The 17,248-nt window shown below is 46.6% G+C and overlaps 1 protein-coding gene across 1 annotated transcript; it reads left to right on the top strand.

The window, feature by feature from the left end:
• The first annotated feature begins 107 nt into the window (after positions 1 to 107).
• Positions 108 to 16,394, top strand: LOC135814469 (protein FRG1-like). The gene is made up of 9 exons (XM_065327595.1): positions 108 to 315; positions 2,002 to 2,182; positions 2,640 to 2,679; positions 2,790 to 2,870; positions 3,358 to 3,449; positions 8,859 to 8,963; positions 9,691 to 9,782; positions 15,150 to 15,260; positions 15,885 to 16,394. Exons 1-9 carry the CDS (start codon positions 266 to 268, stop codon positions 15,919 to 15,921), a joined length of 789 nt encoding a protein of 262 aa, XP_065183667.1. The 5' UTR covers positions 108 to 265; the 3' UTR covers positions 15,922 to 16,394.
• Positions 16,395 to 17,248: the final 854 nt, after the last annotated feature.

The following is a 17,248-nucleotide window of genomic DNA, read 5'->3' on the forward strand; positions in this document are numbered from 1 at the left end:
CACTGTTCACGTGGATGTTGTTCAGAACTCCCGCCATCCAGCATTTTTGCACAGAAATATTACGTCACTCGATCGTGATCGTCCTGTTATCGTGGATTTCATTTCGTACATGTATCAAAAGCAATTTTCTTCCATAACGCAGGCTCAGGATAGAGTATTGTTTGTTAGTTCTGGACTTCCAATCGCGTTCATTATTTACAACCACAGAACCACTGCGTTGATGGTACAAATCTAGTAGGAACTATCCTTTTGCTAAGGTACTGGGATGGCTGAATATGTGGCGAAACCAGGGAAGCTATGGCTAAAGGGTGAAAAGTAAGTGTTTTCTAAACAGACTGCGGGGTGCTGTTGGTTCGCACTTATAGTTATACCAGCATAGATTTGTGGAAGCATTCCAATACGGGTACAGATGTCTCCATAGAACCTCATTAGAGTATACAGCTATACCAGTACCCCCTCGGTTCCATCCATTCATATCAAATGTAGCCATTGAACATTGAATAAAATATTTAATTCAATAAAATAAGGAACAATTCCATAATGGGCTGGAGACAACATCAGTAGGGCTATGATGGTGTCTATAACCATGGTATTCTCCATTGCTCGAATGAAAAATTCAAATTGAATTGAGTATAGGTAAGCACACCCTGATCCTCTTGTACATGACATTGTGCAGCATAGTTTGAAATGGAAGTGACTTTGCTGACGGAGTGGAGTACTAGCCGGTCAGTAGCTAATCAGAGAGCAGCAAATCAGCGAGAGAGAGATAGACAGAGAGACAGACAGAGACAGACAGACAGAGAGAGACAGACACACAGAGAGAGACAGACAGACACACACAGAGAGAGAGAGTTTAGTATACATGCATGTAGGATATGTGTGGAACGGCTTGCGGCGTACGCTGTTCACTTGCGACGCGACGTTGCAGCTTCCCGTGTGACCGAGAAAGCCAGTGTTGTGGTCGCCAGGTGAACATATTCACCCTATCCACACAGGGCGTGCCACATGCATGCATGCATGCATACGGCATGCTCGTTGTACATCCAGGTTTAGGCAGATAACCGGACCAGCAGCATGTGCAGTCGTTGATTGGACACTAGTAGATGGACTCAGGACCGGCGGAAGCAGTTTTTGATTGGTCCGGCTCTACCCTAGTCTTTCATACAGTTTGTGTATGATAATATTATGATGGGTATACATGACCTCCTCAGCAATAAACACACGTGGGTGGCCAAGAGTTGGTCCGGCCATGGCCTGATCAACGGGAGCGGTTCCGCCGGGCTTGAATAGTCCTGGTCCAGACTGGTTGCTGTACTGTAAGTCTATGGATTTTGCCCCCCAGGGCTAAATGATCCTCCGGCAGCATCAAATTTTCGGCTTGTATTGCACTGCTGCCGCCTGTATACACTGTCACACTGAACCTTGCAAAGCAAAATTTCGGCCGCAACAAATTTTCGGCCCAAACATGACCAGGCCGAAAATAGCCAAAAATAAACTTGCGCTGAATATTTGTTGACTTGCGGTACTATTCACTCGCTTTGCTGTGTACGGTGCTATTAGATTTCAAATCCCTTTGTCTGAGCGTCTCTGGCATTGTTCTCAGCTTGGTTCCGCTAATCAGACCTTCCGATTCATGTGATATTACTGTAAGTCAACAAATATTCGGCGCATGAATATTTTCAGCTATTTTCAGCCAGGTCATATTTGGCCGAAATTTTGTTTTGAAAGGTCCAGTTTGACAGTTTATACGGGAAGCAGCAGTACAGGCCGACAATTTAATGCGGCCGAAATGTGTTTTAGCCCTGAGAGGCCGAAATGTGAATGGGCCGAAAATTTGTCGACTTACAGTACTAAGAAGAAGGGCACCCTTCAGGCTCTTGAACAATATCGTGAAAGCCTTCACCAGTCTACTTCTAAGTACTTTCAAGTATTCTCGCCTTGCCTTCCCGTCAGCTAAAATACAGATATGTGTTTGTGTTCTGTTCCTTCGCACGTGCGCAGAAAGCCGAAAAAGAAGAAGTCTCACAAGCGCAAGCACGAAAGCGACGACGAAGCAGCCGCCGCCGACAATGCCATCGAAGGCGAGGTTCTGCACGAGACGTGGCGGCGTGTGCGTGACCTGGTCGACGTCAAGGGCCCGGTGTGCCTTGTCAGTCGCACGGGTGCCTATATAGCAGCTCAGGTAAGTCGTCTCCTTGTGAGAAGGCACCATTGCCGGTTTGGTTGAATGACTATAGATAAAAGCACGACAATGTGCAATCCTTGTGATGATGTCGTATGGGGTATTCCCCTTGGTCATGTGACATGGCTGACATTGCTAGGGACTAGGCGCATGACCTACCTACCGCTCATCATGCAATCAACCTGCCACCCGTTGCAGTCCAGGCTAGTAAGATCTCAGCTATCAGCTGTAGCAGAGTGGAGGATGGAGTAAACATGTACATGTTGGTGGTGGATAGTGATTGGTGATGCCAGAGGTTTTAATTTTATCTTGGCTGCAAGTTTCAATGCTGGGTGGGCCTGGAATTTCTGTGCATGGATGTGATAACGACTTGATAATTATGGTGTTGTAGATAGCTTGTACTGTTTATTTACCCCGTGATGTAATGGTTGTATGCTGGGCCTGTGCTTGCTTGCAGGACGATGGGTGCTTTGTGGAAGGCGTGCCAGGTGAATCAGGTAGGTGGCTGACAACAGTAACTGTTACTGTTGGATTCTCTCGAATCTTCTTGGGTTCAAACCTGGGCTTGACACTGTCTTTCCATTCCATCTTCATTTTCCTTCTGCAGAGAAGCGACCGCCGAATGAGGCCGAGGAGTACCTGGGTTACACGGTTGGTGATGAAAAGGTGGCGCTCAAATCCGGATATGGTGAGTCACTGGCTTTTTCACATGCATGTGTGTACAAGGGAGAACGAAGGATAGTCTCTCTCTCTCTCTCTCTCTCTCTCTCTCTCTCTCTCTCTCTCTCTCTCTCTCTCTCTCTCTCTCTCTCTCTCTCTCTCTCTCTCTCTCTCTCTCTCACACACACACACACACACTCTCTCTCTCTCCCTCCCTCCCTCCCTCCATCCCTCTCTCTTTCTCTCTCCCTCCCTCCCTCCCTATCTCTCGGAAGATATATTAGTTGACTCCATAGCCGTAATGAAGTGAGAGTACAGCATGTGCCAATTTGTTTGTCACGCTGTGCAGCAATTTCACTTGCGTTCAGGCGGCTGACAAGCATAATACTTTGCAATCCTTGTCGGCATAGTGGATGGGTTCCTTTGTGGCAGAAGAGTGAACGCAGATGTTATGTCTTGTGACTGGTGACCTTCGTCTAACACTGTTATTTGCTCTGCGCTGTGCTATCCGGCAGGGAAGTACATGTGCACGTCGTCTTCCGGTGACGTTGTGGGTAGATCCGATGCTATTGGGACGCGTGAAATGTGGGACCCGATCTTCCAAGATGTAAGCACTCGACGTAACACTGTCATCAACAAACAGCACTATACATTCGAGGTCAACATTATGATTATTATTACAGTGAAACCTGTCTAAGCCGACCGCTGAAGAGTCTGAGAACCTTACAGGTATGGTCCCCATGCACCGGCAGTCTTCTTTTCTAGTGTCGTTTGACTGGAATTATTATTATTATTATTATTATTATTAACTGGTTTTGAGGGAAAGAGGCAAACGGGAAAAGTCTGAAATTATTATTATTATTATTATTAAAAAGCTTCCGTGGAGATAAGAATGTAATCAACGCAATAAATAGAGTAAGCTGCGCACTCAGTACAAACACCATACTTGCATTGTGCGTATATATATTGAGTTAAGAGCTATTGTTGATTTGCCAGTAATCCTCTGATGAGATGGCGACGAAAACGTTTAGGAACAAGCTTCTTTATTTACATGAAAACAAGTTTTGCTTATGGTGTTTGTACTGAGTGCGCAGCTTACTCTATTTATTGCGTTGATTATTATTATTATTATTATTATTATAGACAACACCTCATGGCATGAAAAGAAAATCAGCCAGTACGGGAGATGTGGGTGTTAACCAACCATGGTGAATAAAAGAAGAAAAGTAATGGTCAAGACGGAGAAGCATGGGAGGGACAGGTGATGGTGAATCTAGTAAGCAGATTTAAATGCGTCCAGGGTACTGGCATTGCGCGTAGTAGCGGGCAGCGCAAGCCAAGCAGAGTAGGCAACAAAGAGTGGAGAGTGTACAAGGGAAGACGTTTTAGCCAAGGGGAGGGCAACAGAGCATCTTGTCTGGGAGCCATCTGTGGTTCGGAACCAGTTATACACGCTAAGATGAGGAGGATGTAGAGCTAGTTTAAATTTGTGAGCAAAAGTGCAAATTGATTTTTGACGGTGGGTTGACAGTGGGCAAGCATTTGCAAGGACATACAGGGAAGCAGAAGAGTAGAGAGGGGGTAGACTAAACAGGATACGAAGAAGTTTACTATGTTGAATTTCGAGACACTCAGCGAGAACCCAGGACAAGCCACACCAGCTAACAGCAGCGTACATAAAAAGAGGCAGGATGTACAGTTTGTAAAACAAAATTTTGCATTTGACAGGAAGATGGAAACAATGGGGACGTATAACACCTAGGGCAGAGCTTGAACGGCTGCAAAGAGCATCAATATGGTAAGACCAAGAGAGACGATCATCAAGCATTATTCCCAGGTGTTTATGGTTGGAAACAACCTTTATGGGTTCTGGGAAATCAGGATGGTGTAAAAGTGACATGGATGAGATTGGGGGAAGGAACATTATTTCGGTTTTAGTCAGGTTGGGTCTAAGTCGCCATGTTTGCATCCAGCGTAGGACACTGCATATCTGAGCCGGCACTCGAGGTACAAGAGCCGCTGAGGACGAGGATGCTGACAGTAGGGTTGTATCATCAGCAAATAACGAGACACCTGGGTCTATAGAGGGTAAATCATTTACGTATGCTAAGAATAAAAGAGGTCCAAGTATTGAGCCTTGGGGAACTCCAGAAGACACTGGTAGGGGATCAGAGTTGATGGAGAGGGCAGAAACAAGCTGTGATCGGTTACTTAGATAGGACTCCAGCCAGGACAGAGCAGGGCCAGACACACCAAAGACAATATGTAGCTTGGCAAGGAGGCCACGATGCCAGACAGTATCAAAAGCCTTTTCCAAGTCAAAGAAACAGAGAGCAATATGGTGTCGAGCATCACGAAGGGTGGCAATGTCTTGTACTAGACGAGCTAGTTGGTCAGAGGTTGAGTCGTTGCGGCGAAAGCCAGATTGGGAAGGGCTAAGGCATGGTGAAATGTGGCAATACAACTGGTCATAAAAGATCTTTTCACATACTTTTGAAAGGGAGCAGAGAAAAGATATTGGACGATAGTTTGAGGCTTGTGATCGGGAGCCTTTACACTTGTAGATGGGCGTGCCTTTAGCGATCTTCCAACGATCAGGAAATACGCCGGAGGAGTAGGAAAGGTTGAATATAAGGCACAGTGGGTACGCCAGAGATGGAGCCAGAACTTTGAGAACTTCATTTGGTAGGGCATCAGGACCAGGGCTTTTGTTGCTTTTTAGTCTTTTTAGGTAGCTGCGAACAGATGATGTGGTGGAATGTACAGAGCGCAGATCAGAAGACACAGTCGCAGAACGTTGCAGAGGTGGTATTGGAGAGGAATGGTCGTCTGGAATACCAGCTGATGTGAATTGCGTATTGAGAGTATTAGCTACAGACTTGGGGTCAGTCACCATCGAACCATTGGAAGCTAATAACGGAGGTATGTCTTGACGTGTACTAGTTCTCCTTTGAGTGCGAGCAAAGGTATACAGGTTAGGCCTGGAAGAGGGGTGAGATAGGGTGGTAGTGAGCGAACGTAAATATGCTCGATACTTAGAACGTGACAATGACTTCACCAGATTGCGCTTTTTTTGTATAAAGAAATATTAGCATAGGTGGAGTACTTCTTACTTAAGCTGTAGTAGTCGTATTTGAGTTTAATTGCACCTTGGAGATCTTTGTCGAGCCAAGAGATCTTGGGGTTACGGCTGGACTGACGAGGGTGGTGGCTGCCATGTTTGGGTGTAGCGGGTCTTGCTCCGTATTGTGGCACATAGAAGGAGAGCACGTCATCAAGAACTGTGGTGAACTTCTCCACAGCTTCATCAACAGTAGTGGAGGTGAATAAAAGATGCCAGTCACAGGCAAAAAAGTGCAGAGTTGATGATTGACCAAGTGGAGGGTGTAACCTTGCGGAAGGCATGTCGCGGAGGGGTAGGAGTCTGAGAGCAGTTGTAAGAGGTGTTAGCAGTGGCAATGTTGTAGGCTAGCGTTGTAATGACTTGCAAATGATCCGATGCAGCAAGCGGGGCAGCATCGTCAACAGAGCGTACAGCGAGGGGGCGGTTCGTAGCAAGCAAGTCCAGACAGGACAGTCTTCCATTCGGAGCGACACGGGTGGAAAAATTGACAAGCTGCTGGAGGCCAAAGCTGGAGAACACGTGTGATAGCTCCGTACCAGCACGCGATGTGGTGTCACCACTCCACCAGTCAGAATTGTGGGCATTGTAGTCACCGGTAAGAAAAATATCAAATAAAGAGAGGTCCAAGGAACACAGCGTGTCGGTAAGTATGTCGCAAAAGGAGGTGATATCAAGAAGAGATTGTGAAGGGGGCAGTAATGACAGCACATGAGTAGCGGATTGGCCCGGAGACCTGCAGGTGCACCAAGCTCAATCCATAAGGCCTCGCTTTGGGGAGAATCAAGGTCATGGCGACGGGTGCAATGTGAAAATGTCCCATCACGTATGAGAATGGCCATGCCACCATAGCCACGTAGGTTTCATCTCAGGTTCTTATGTGTAGATCTGTCTTGACGGAAGCATGTGTAGCCTGGAACACTGAATAAAAGTGACGGGCTTAGCCAGGTTTCTGTTAAACATATTATGGTGGGCTTGTTGGCATGACATATTGCGTACAATTCCGGAAGTTTGTTTGTTACAAAGCGACAGTTGATAGTTACAATGCTAATAGAATGTGCGTGGTCCGGGAAAAACGGGAAAGCACGAGCGCTCAACGGGGTGAAGACCGACGTTAGTTTGTGGTAGGGGGCGTCGTGGAGCTGCTGTCTCTAAATCGCCACTTTCGGACAGTGTGCCGGATAGCCTCGGGCCAGAATGTTCTGCCGAGGACTTGCTCCTGGTGTTCTTCATGCATAGTTACGCGAGCGTAGGCGGTGCCCAGGTACTTCGACTCCATGACGGAGCAGTTGAGCACCTCGACGTCTCTTGTAGCACACCAGTTTCTGATAGACTCTGCATTGCAGCCGACCTTGATACTACCGAGATAGATAACGAGTTTCTTGATGGGCATAACACCTATCAGACGCAAGGATCGTCTGCCGGCTCAGTATCTGCCGACTTCTTTACATACCGAGAAGTGACGGTGCTACGCAGGGCTTCTGAAATATTATCAGCACCGTTTTCGGGCCGTGGGGAAGGTCTACGCGAGCGGCGGCTGTACTCTTGCCACTCTGTATGGTGCGGGTGTGTACTACCGGTGCCTGTTTCTGTTCTGGGTTCAGAGTGTCTGGTGGCTGAGACGGTCTCAGTTGCCTCTTCTGTACCCGCGTTCCCTTGATGTGCGGATGGGCTTGTGTACATTGGACTTCTCTGCATTGATGCAATAGGTGGATGATCTATATTCGGACCTTAATTTGCCGCAGACTGTACACGTGTTGTGGTTGTGGGAACGGTTCCTGATGTTACAGTACTGTACGACTTCCTTTCCATATTGGGCTGGGGTACGGATGTGTGTGCAATGTGTTGTTGTCGAAGCTCTTTGATTTCTCGCTTGAGTTCCTGAACCTCTAATTTCAAGGAAAATATTGTGTCATCTCTATCCTCTTTCATGGACACAAACTCCGCGGACATGGATGCGAAGGATACCGCAAGGCTATTAAGCTGGTCTTCTACAACAGACATACCGTGTGTAGTGGCTGGCTGAGGCAGCACTCCCACGCCTTTTTCCCGGAGTTGCTTGACGAGTTCAGGCCGAGAGAGACTCGATGCTTGGTCGACGGATTTCAGCTCACCCAGGTTGATCAGATCCTGATATCCAAACAGAGCTAGGTCTGCATTCTCATCGAGGGACATTGTGTTAGTCTATAGAATACAAAGTCACTTTAAGTGGGTTGGGCAAAAGGTAGGGAAGTGCTGCAGAGGGTAATTCTCGGAGCACGGAAATTTGTTGCATCCGTACTAACGCATACAGTTAAAAATGATATGCCTTGGTCCTAGATTCAGTGGTCCTCAGAGACAGATGGTCAAGGTGACCACTCGGATAACGCGCCCACCTGTTCCAGACGACCACTGCAGCCAGGACCAAGGGATGCTATTTCCAGTCAAATGATCCTGGATAAGGAGACCACCTGGTAACAGAGACCACATTTTGAAGGTCCCTTGAGCCGTCGTCTTAGACAAGTTTTACTGTAGTTGTATGTTCAAGTCTTCAACCATTCTCATTCCCTGACGATGGCGAAAATTTGGTTTTGCATGGTTTTAGCTGGTAGTGTAGGCAAGGAACGGAGAAGAAGGGTTTGAGTTTTCTCTTTGAAACTGCAGCCTCTCTGCATTCACTTTGAAATGCTTTGACTGTGAAACTGCCAAATGTGTATTTGTGAAGCCACTGTCTTGATGTATACATGTGCAAATGGGATCCTTCAAAGTAACTTCTGCATACAATTTAACAAATTATAGCAATGCATGTTTTACCACGTTCACAGGACACGAACTAACTGTTGAATGAAGGGGAGAATTCCTACTAACATACTCTCTGTGCATTTTTGTTTTCCCGGCGCATTTGTACGTGAGCAGGGTCTCATTGCATTCGAAGGCTCCAATCGACGCTTCATGACCGTGGAGGAGAGTGGCAAGCTGATGTCCACGGCCGAGAAAGTGTCGGACGACGCTAAGTTCACCGTAAGATCGCCTCTCCAGTGTTTCAATAAACCCTGTCACCTGGACGGAACTAATTGTAACAACCCTGGATAGCAGATGGCCCTCAATGATTATGGGACGATAATCAGTGCATGAGTTGCTCTACTGAAAGGAAACTTCAGGATAATATACCAGAAAAGCCAGAAAAATCTGTACATATATTTGATAGTTGCGTAACCTCTAGAGTCTATACTGTGTCTCAGTGTCTGCTCCAGAGCCGGGTCAGCGACCCGGTTGGGGGGGGGGGGGGGGGTACTTGGACCCGTTTGGTAAAAGAACACCGGGTCACTTGTGCCCCGGTTGGCATAACATAGTCTCAGGGAGACCTAACTTATTTATGGCTCCCTGATGTACATGTACAGTGCATGGAGTAGCCGCACTTGAACGTACCCGGCTCTGACCTGGTTGCAAGAGTTGTGCCAGGTTCACGTGTACCCGGTTGGTTTGAAATCCTAGAGCAGACACTGTGCCTGGGTGAGATGACTGGAAAGAAGCAAAACCCTACAGTGCGACCTGTGCTAATGATCCACTTATGGCGCAGCATGCTGATCTGTTTAGACAAGTGGACTGGCTCTGCTGCACATGCATGCATCTTGAAACATGGCTTGTATTCCTACGTGATTACTCTCTATGTTCAGCTGGCCTCTCGCTGTCAAACGTGCCACTGGCGTAATCTGACCGTATTGACCTGCATTATTTGTTTACACAGCTGCGCACCAGCAAGAGTAAGTTCAAGAAGGCAAAGACGGAAGTCGAGAAGGAGTACGGCAAGAAGCTGTCAAACCTGGAGATGGAATATGTGTACGTACCGCGTAGCATTCTTCTTTCTCCTTTCTCAACAAACTGTCGATGTGCATGAGTGCTCATTGAAGGAATCAGTATGAACTGCAGCTTTAGAATCTGGGATTACTGCACAGAAGGGGGGCTTCAACATTTACAACGAAAGAAAAACAAGGAAAACTTCGGCAAAAGGCGACCTGGAACGTGGGGCCTAAACTCCCACTACAAAACAACAGCAATATAAAAGGATCAGGACTTGAAAAAAGAAGAAAACAGAGGAGTGCAACTAAAACAGGAGTCGGTCGTGACAGCTTGATGACAACGGTGGCACCCTCCGCGGCATACACATTGCCAATGCTGGTCAGTACCCGGCGGCGCTTACGCTTGAGGGATTCCGAGTCGCTTTCACTATCAGTGTCTTCCCGAGCAAGAACTGCATTCTTCGGCTTGCAGGGTTCTTGTGATGGCTGGTCTTGACAACGGTTGAGGATGTCAGATGTTGCTATCTGCTTCTTCTCAGTGGTGACCTTGCTCTCCCGCACAGCATCGCTGCGGTGTCCAGTTACCTCTTTGATCATCTGCTCATCAACACCGTTGTCGTAGAGCTGAGTAGCACAAGTCCGCCGCGGGGAATGGTTCGTGTAGTACCCACGGAGGCCTCCTCTGCTGCAGATATCAGCAACCATACACCGCAATGTATTCTTTCCAAGAGGCCATTGCCGCCGAACCACGCTTGATCCGTGGGCTTCTGCAAAGGCTTTAGGTAGAATGGTTGAGCTTCGCTTGGTCGCTTTGCTGTGTATTTCTTGAAAATGGCAACCGGGCATCGAGGTTGGCAGCTGGGGTTGTCATATGCACGCACAGTCTTCTGCTTGACTTTGCGGCTTTTAATGGCATGTCTTTATTTTACATAATATACACACCCATTATGGGGTAGTACTTCAATTATGCAAGTTGTATTGCCAATATATAGTGACTATTGATATAGTGGAAGAAGATTCATTGGTGTTATTTAAGCCCACCCTGGTTCGTTTTCGTGACTTCCTCCACATAAAGCAGATACGATCTGCCATCCTCAGGCTCATGGAGAGTTATCTGCGAGTTCGGCAGATGTCTCAGGGCCCGGTGCTCTTCGCCACTTCGCAGAGCGAAGTTCTTGCCAACCAAGAAAAAACACCGTATCCAGCAGCTGCTGAGGCTGGTCACTCCCGAGAATGCCAGCTTCCCAGAGAGCTTGTCCTCGTCCTTTGGCCAGATCGGCTGCGCTTGGCGGCGTTGACCTGCGGATGTTCTGGCGGACTTCTTCATGCATGTGTCTATCACATCCTGAAATCCCTTGTAAACAGGGCAGGGCATGATTTACTCAAACCAAGATGCATAGCAAAAAGTGCTACACACTTACACGTTTGTATAGCAGTTTTCCCAAACTGTTATCTTTCTTCAAACTGCACTGCCTGACATCCCACCCACAAATGCTCGGCTAAGATTCCGGAGAGCACGGAGCGACGATGCACTCTCCTGGCAAACTCTGCAGTGGATGCCGGTAACATTGGATGGGCCACTTTTAAAGGGGAAGTATACCCTAAAATCAAATTTTCACCAGTTGTAGTCTTCTGGGTGCTGAGTCGAATGGTCTTGGTCCGAGGAAGCTGCGGCGCTCCCTTCCTACTTGAATCCCAATCGAACTCGCGCACTTCCACCGAAACTGGGTGACTGCGCCCTACTAGATGGGGATTTGTATGCAAAATGTCACTAAAAGCGCCATTTCGTTCTTATAAAAGCACGGATGACCGCGATTGGCCCATATGTTGTAGTCTTTTGGACGCTGAGTCGACTGGTTTTGGTCCGAAAAGGCTGCGATGCAGCGTTCCTCCTTTATTCCCAATCGAACATGGTTGAAGAAGCGGTCACGTGCTCCTGCGTACACCAGTCAGCTGGTCACCGTGCCTGCAGGGTACAACTTACTAGCCTGTTTGACCTTTTTTGGGTGCAGTCCTGTCACTCGAGTTGAACTCGAGTTGAACCTTGGTGTGAAAGTTGTCGCCTGCTGGCGCGGTGACCAGGTGATTTGGGCACCCAGGAGCACGTGACCGCTTGTTCAACCATGTTCGATTGGGAATAAAGGAGGAACGCTGCATCGCAGCCTTTTCGGACCAAAACCAGTCGACTCAGCGTCCAAAAGACTACAACATATGGGCCAATCGCGGTCATCCGTGCTTTTATAAGAACGAAATGGCGCTTTTAGTGACATTTTGCATACAAATCCCCATCTAGTAGGGCGCAGTCACCCAGTTTCGGTGGAAGTGCGCGAGTTCGATTGGGATTCAAGTAGGAAGGGAGCGTCGCAGCTTCCTCGGACCAAGACCATTCGACTCAGCACCCAGAAGACTACAACTGGTGAAAATTTGATTTTAGGGTATACTTCCCCTTTAACCACGATCCACTCCTTCATTGGGTCTAGCTCGCACCTCCATTTCATTGGGTCTAGCTCGCACCTCCATTTCATTGGGTCTAGCTCGCACCTCCATTTGATTGGGTCTAGCTCGCACCTCCATTTCTCCACAGTACTTGATTGCACCAACATGTTCCTACTGCTACTAGAAAAGAAGGGAGTAATCTACTTGTGAACAAGGCGAGTGTTGTTCAAACAGAAACACAATCTCAGTTGCTTCTGGACTAGTAGTATGTACTAGTATATAGAAGCCTTGCTTGATAGTTTAACATGTTTTCGATTTCGACAGCATGCTACAAGGCGAAGACGCATGGTGCTCCTCTGCCAACCGGGTTATTGTTGTAGTCAGGAGCACGTTGCGTCCTCGCCTTGTAACATGCTGTCGAAATCGAAAACATAGTATGCTTTGACCAGTCTGCATTGAATATTGTTTGCCTGATGATTGCACACGGTGCATGAAACTCAGAGTAGCGAAACACTACGAGTGATCCATTGTTTGTTGACATGTGTCATTGCTCCCCCCAAGAAATTGGATGTTGAGCACTTTTTCTGCAGCTGCAGGCATAGTCTTACTGAGTATGTACTAGTAGCTATAATAATAATAATAATATTCCTGTCAGCGTGTGCACGTGTACTATGATTTACTGTGGTACAATGAGTACCAAGCTGCAGGGGCATGTCGCAACTCACGCGTGTTACAGTGTACGGCAATACATGAAAGATCAGTGCGGTGTACAATGTAACATGTAGTCTGTGGACTCCACAATCCGCGCAGTCGACTTCGTTTTTGTGCTACTGCCTGAGTCAGTACCGTACGGAGTGCTCAGAACATGCGGGGGACAGGTACATTCTTCACACGGCCTTTCCACTGCACTGCACGGCATGCATCGCAGATTTTCGCTCCACAACCCTGAGCTTGCGTCGCAAGTACGCACATTTGCGTTGCAAACTGCGATGCAATACCGGATTAATCATGCCCTGCAGGGAGTAGTACAACTGTACAAGTATTTAAAAAGTCGGCGTGGAGACAAGAAACGTAATATCGATGAAAGTAAAGTGAGCGCACTCATTCCATAAAATATCTTTCCTTTGTTGTCCAACTCTCAGTGTGATGAGGATTTCTGATGACAATCACATGAAAACGACGTTCAAATCATAAAATATTGTTCCATTGTTCTCGTGGTATGAATGCGTTCACAAGTACTTTCATCGATGTAGAAGTATTGTTTTTTTCCATTTGATTGTGTAGTGTTCCTGTATCATGTTTTCCTTTTTTTTGTTGAGCTTGAAAAAGTACTACTGTACTCCCTGTTTACAACTGAAAACGTGTTGAAAGTCAACAACTGTGTAGCGTGATGGCTGACCCCTGACAAACCCAGCTATATAGGATAGTGCACGGATTGGTCCTAGGGAGAATATTTTTCATAATCCCCGCTGCGCTGCGTGCCTTGGGGATTATGAAGAATATTCTCCTCGGATCCGTGCACTACAAGCAGAAATATTCGTCTGGAATTTAATTTCGTCTTTTTCGTCCAACGAGCTGTTGGACTAAATTAGATGCCGGACTAATATTGATTTGTCCAGCTTTTCAGTACACTCTTATGATCCATGGACGAAATTTACAACCGGACGAACTCCCTTTTTTGGAGTTGGACGAAATTATTGACCGACGAAATTTTCTGCTTATATACATATTATCAAGAGAAACATAAACCGTTTATGTACTCTTGATATTATGCGTATACATTGTCGTGCTTGTTTAGGGTCTGGGATTACTTCACAAAAAGGGGTTTCAAACTTTCAATATTTAATTTTAGGAGCCGAAATGATTACTCTAATTATTTCAGAAAATTTAGGTGCTCAATGTAAGGGCAAAAGGCCAGGTTACGTGAACAAAAATATTAGGTACAGAGCATCAGTTCCGTATTGGATTATGTGTGTTAGTGTTAGCATTGAAATTTTAGGTATGAAACAGGTGCACCGAAAGTACTGTATATGCAGAAATATTCGTCTGGAATTTAATTTCGTCTTTTTCGTCCAAGGAGGTTTTGGACTAAATTAAATGTAGAACTAATGTCGACTTGTCCAGCTTTTTAATACACTCCTATGATCCATGGGCGAAATTTACAACCGGACGAACTCCCTTTCTTTGGAGTTGGACGAAATTATTGACCGACGAAATGTTCTGCCTGTACAGTACCCAAAATAAAAGTACACCGAAAATTTGTGAAATTACAGTATACCAATTACTCGGTAATCGATCGATAATTCCTTAACAATCAACTAATCGTTACGTTATAGATTACTCCTTAGGGGTTTTGAGTCCAATAAGTATTGAAACCTCCGTTTTCTGTGAAGCATGAATCAGTTTCCGCCGTGAGTGTTCAGTTGCCAGGGGTATGGTTCATGTTCTGAGGTTTACAGGTTGTTGACCTATTATAAGCCCAGTCTCTAATATAAGCCCGGGATCCGGACTGGTTGAAAAATTATATGCGCGGGGCTTATAACTTTAATGGAGACAATACGGTACCCCTCCCCCTAATCACGACGACAATGTATGGGACTCCAAGTGTATAAACCCTAAAGCAGTGCTCGTAGGTACAGTGCTGTACAGCTAAATCTGCTGTGTATGTACAATACTGCTCAATGAAATCCAGTCGCAACCTTCAAGTACGCGCCGGGCGTTGCGCAGCCCTAGACCTGCGAACACTGGGCTGCGAACCCAAACTTGAGTGACGCGACTGGATTTCATTGTGTAGCACTGTACATGCGGTCCCCCGTCAACTGGAGCCCTCGATTGTGTTGGTTTTCTTGGAGCATAGAGCCCCTGTGCCTTCATGCTCACCTATACAACAGTGATGCAATGTTTACTCAAGTTTGTCCGTACGCGTACATGTATGACAGTTGCAACTTTCTCACTGCTGTTTCGGCTGCAGGAATCGTTACCAAAGCTTCCAAGATCACCACGTCATCGTCACGCAGAAGAGTCGTGATGAACTGCGCGGTGCACGAGAAAAGGGAAAGCTGCACGAGAGCCTTCTGGATCGGTAAGACATTGTGCAAGTAGATGAACTTTTTCTTGAAGGAACGAACATTCAAAGGGAAAAGTTAGCATTCAAACTTACAAAACGTTCGAATGTTGATTTGCATTCAAGCGTATCATTTACATTTGATGGGCCCGCATGGTTGGCTGAGCTTAATGGGACCCACCACCACACTCCATTATTCACCCCAGTGTCTGGAGATCCGTGGATTTGGGAGGAAAAAAATGAGCTGTGCTGTACAGAGTAGAAACAATGTGTCAGTGTACTAGTAGCATGTGCATGCACAGTCAAATTACATTTCAACAAGTTTGGCAGTTCACTGGAGTGATGCACCACTGAGTGACAGTGCCTTTGCAGACGGTGCTTGCAACAGCCTTCACGTTGTTCCCTGAACAGCTGAAGAATCTACGAGTAGAAGTTTCCCGTGTCGTCCTCTGTTTCTTTTTGCTAGAGAGCTGCTATGTGAGTCATAGAGTTGGCACATATCAAACACGACAGAAAGTTTGAACATGTGTATTCCTGGTGGAAACTGTACGCCCTTCATAACTGATTGTTTGAGTTCCCAAAGCCCTGTAGCGTATGTGCAATTAATTGTACATGTATGTGCACTGCTTATCTGTTTTTCAGGCGAGCGAAAATGAAGTCGGATCGTTATTGTAAATAGTAGGGTGGCCGTGCACGTTATCATCTACCAAGCCGAACAGAACCGGTGAAGCGCGTGAGATTTAACGTGCATCGCGTTTGTTTTTAGTCATGCTGGTCCTTTTTTTAGTTTAGAGTTGGACTTACAACCACTGCCATGTACACATTTGCTTGCTGCAGAGTAGTTTCCTGTGCGTCCTGCCTCCTGTAAATACCTTTCTGTCCTATTCTGGTTTCTTGCGCGTTTGCCTTGTTTGCATTTGCTATGCCATGTCTCCCTGTTTGCAATTCGGATGTGTAGCATCAGAGTTAAACTTGTACATACTGTCACACTAATATTGATGCAGGCATCAGGGGCAGAATATTTGTATCATTTGACGGAACTAGAGTTATATATATTATTATTATATACATGTACATAATAATAATAATTAGTGACTCAATGTAAATTCTAATTTTGATGGTACAAGTACATGACATGTACACGTATTCCAAGCTGCTGTCATGATGTTGTTAGCGGCACCAGTTTGCCAGTGTTACCCACGCGTCCTTCCGTGCTGCCACTGCAGACTGTTCTGATCGACTTCCCGGCACACAGTAGGCAGGGCAGTCAACCTCGCGTTCGTTTGGAAAGCCGCCGATGTATGGAATCGTGGAATCTGTTGGGTTGCCGGTGGTGGTATGGGGTGGGGCAGGGAGTCGTAAAATACCGGTAGTTTATGACTCCCTGGTTGGGGGTCTCAGTGTGCTGGAAGGGTTGCTCGTCCGAGACTTACATTTACCGATAGAGTTTGCTTGATTGCGTTTCTCCTGTGTGCCGTGTGTAAACGCTACTCAGTGAGCATGTTGATGTGTGTCCCCTCCCCCCCCCCCCCCCCCCCGCCATGTTTGTGTGCTCCATCATTCCCATATGTGGAGCCGGACGCCAATGCAGTTTGCTCGCTAGGGCCCGGTCGAATCATATCTTCCTACGTTGATATCTACTCGTTGTTTTACCACTGTATGTGAGTCTGACGATGTGCATTGTGCATGCATGTTTGGAAAATATAAACCAAGCAACCAGTTGTACCAATTGGCAATGGTATGCATGCACGTTATAACGTTATGATAATAGAGAGGTTCTGCTACACGGAACTACGTACCAAACTCCGTGTCAACTGCAGTGCAGTTTGACACGGATTTTTCGTACGTTGCACCGGTTCTGCTGTACGTAGCATGCTCGAAGCATGCACGAACACCCCGCCACATGGACTCTGTACGCTCACTTTTCACACGGAGTCCAGTCCGTGTGAAGCGCGCCTCACACGGAAAACGGTATGAAAAAATCCGTATCAAACTAAATCCCGTAC

The sequence above is a fragment of the Sycon ciliatum genome, chromosome 1, assembly GCF_964019385.1.
Source record: "Sycon ciliatum chromosome 1, ocSycCili1.1, whole genome shotgun sequence".
Classification (NCBI taxonomy): Eukaryota; Metazoa; Porifera; class Calcarea; order Leucosolenida; family Sycettidae; genus Sycon; species Sycon ciliatum.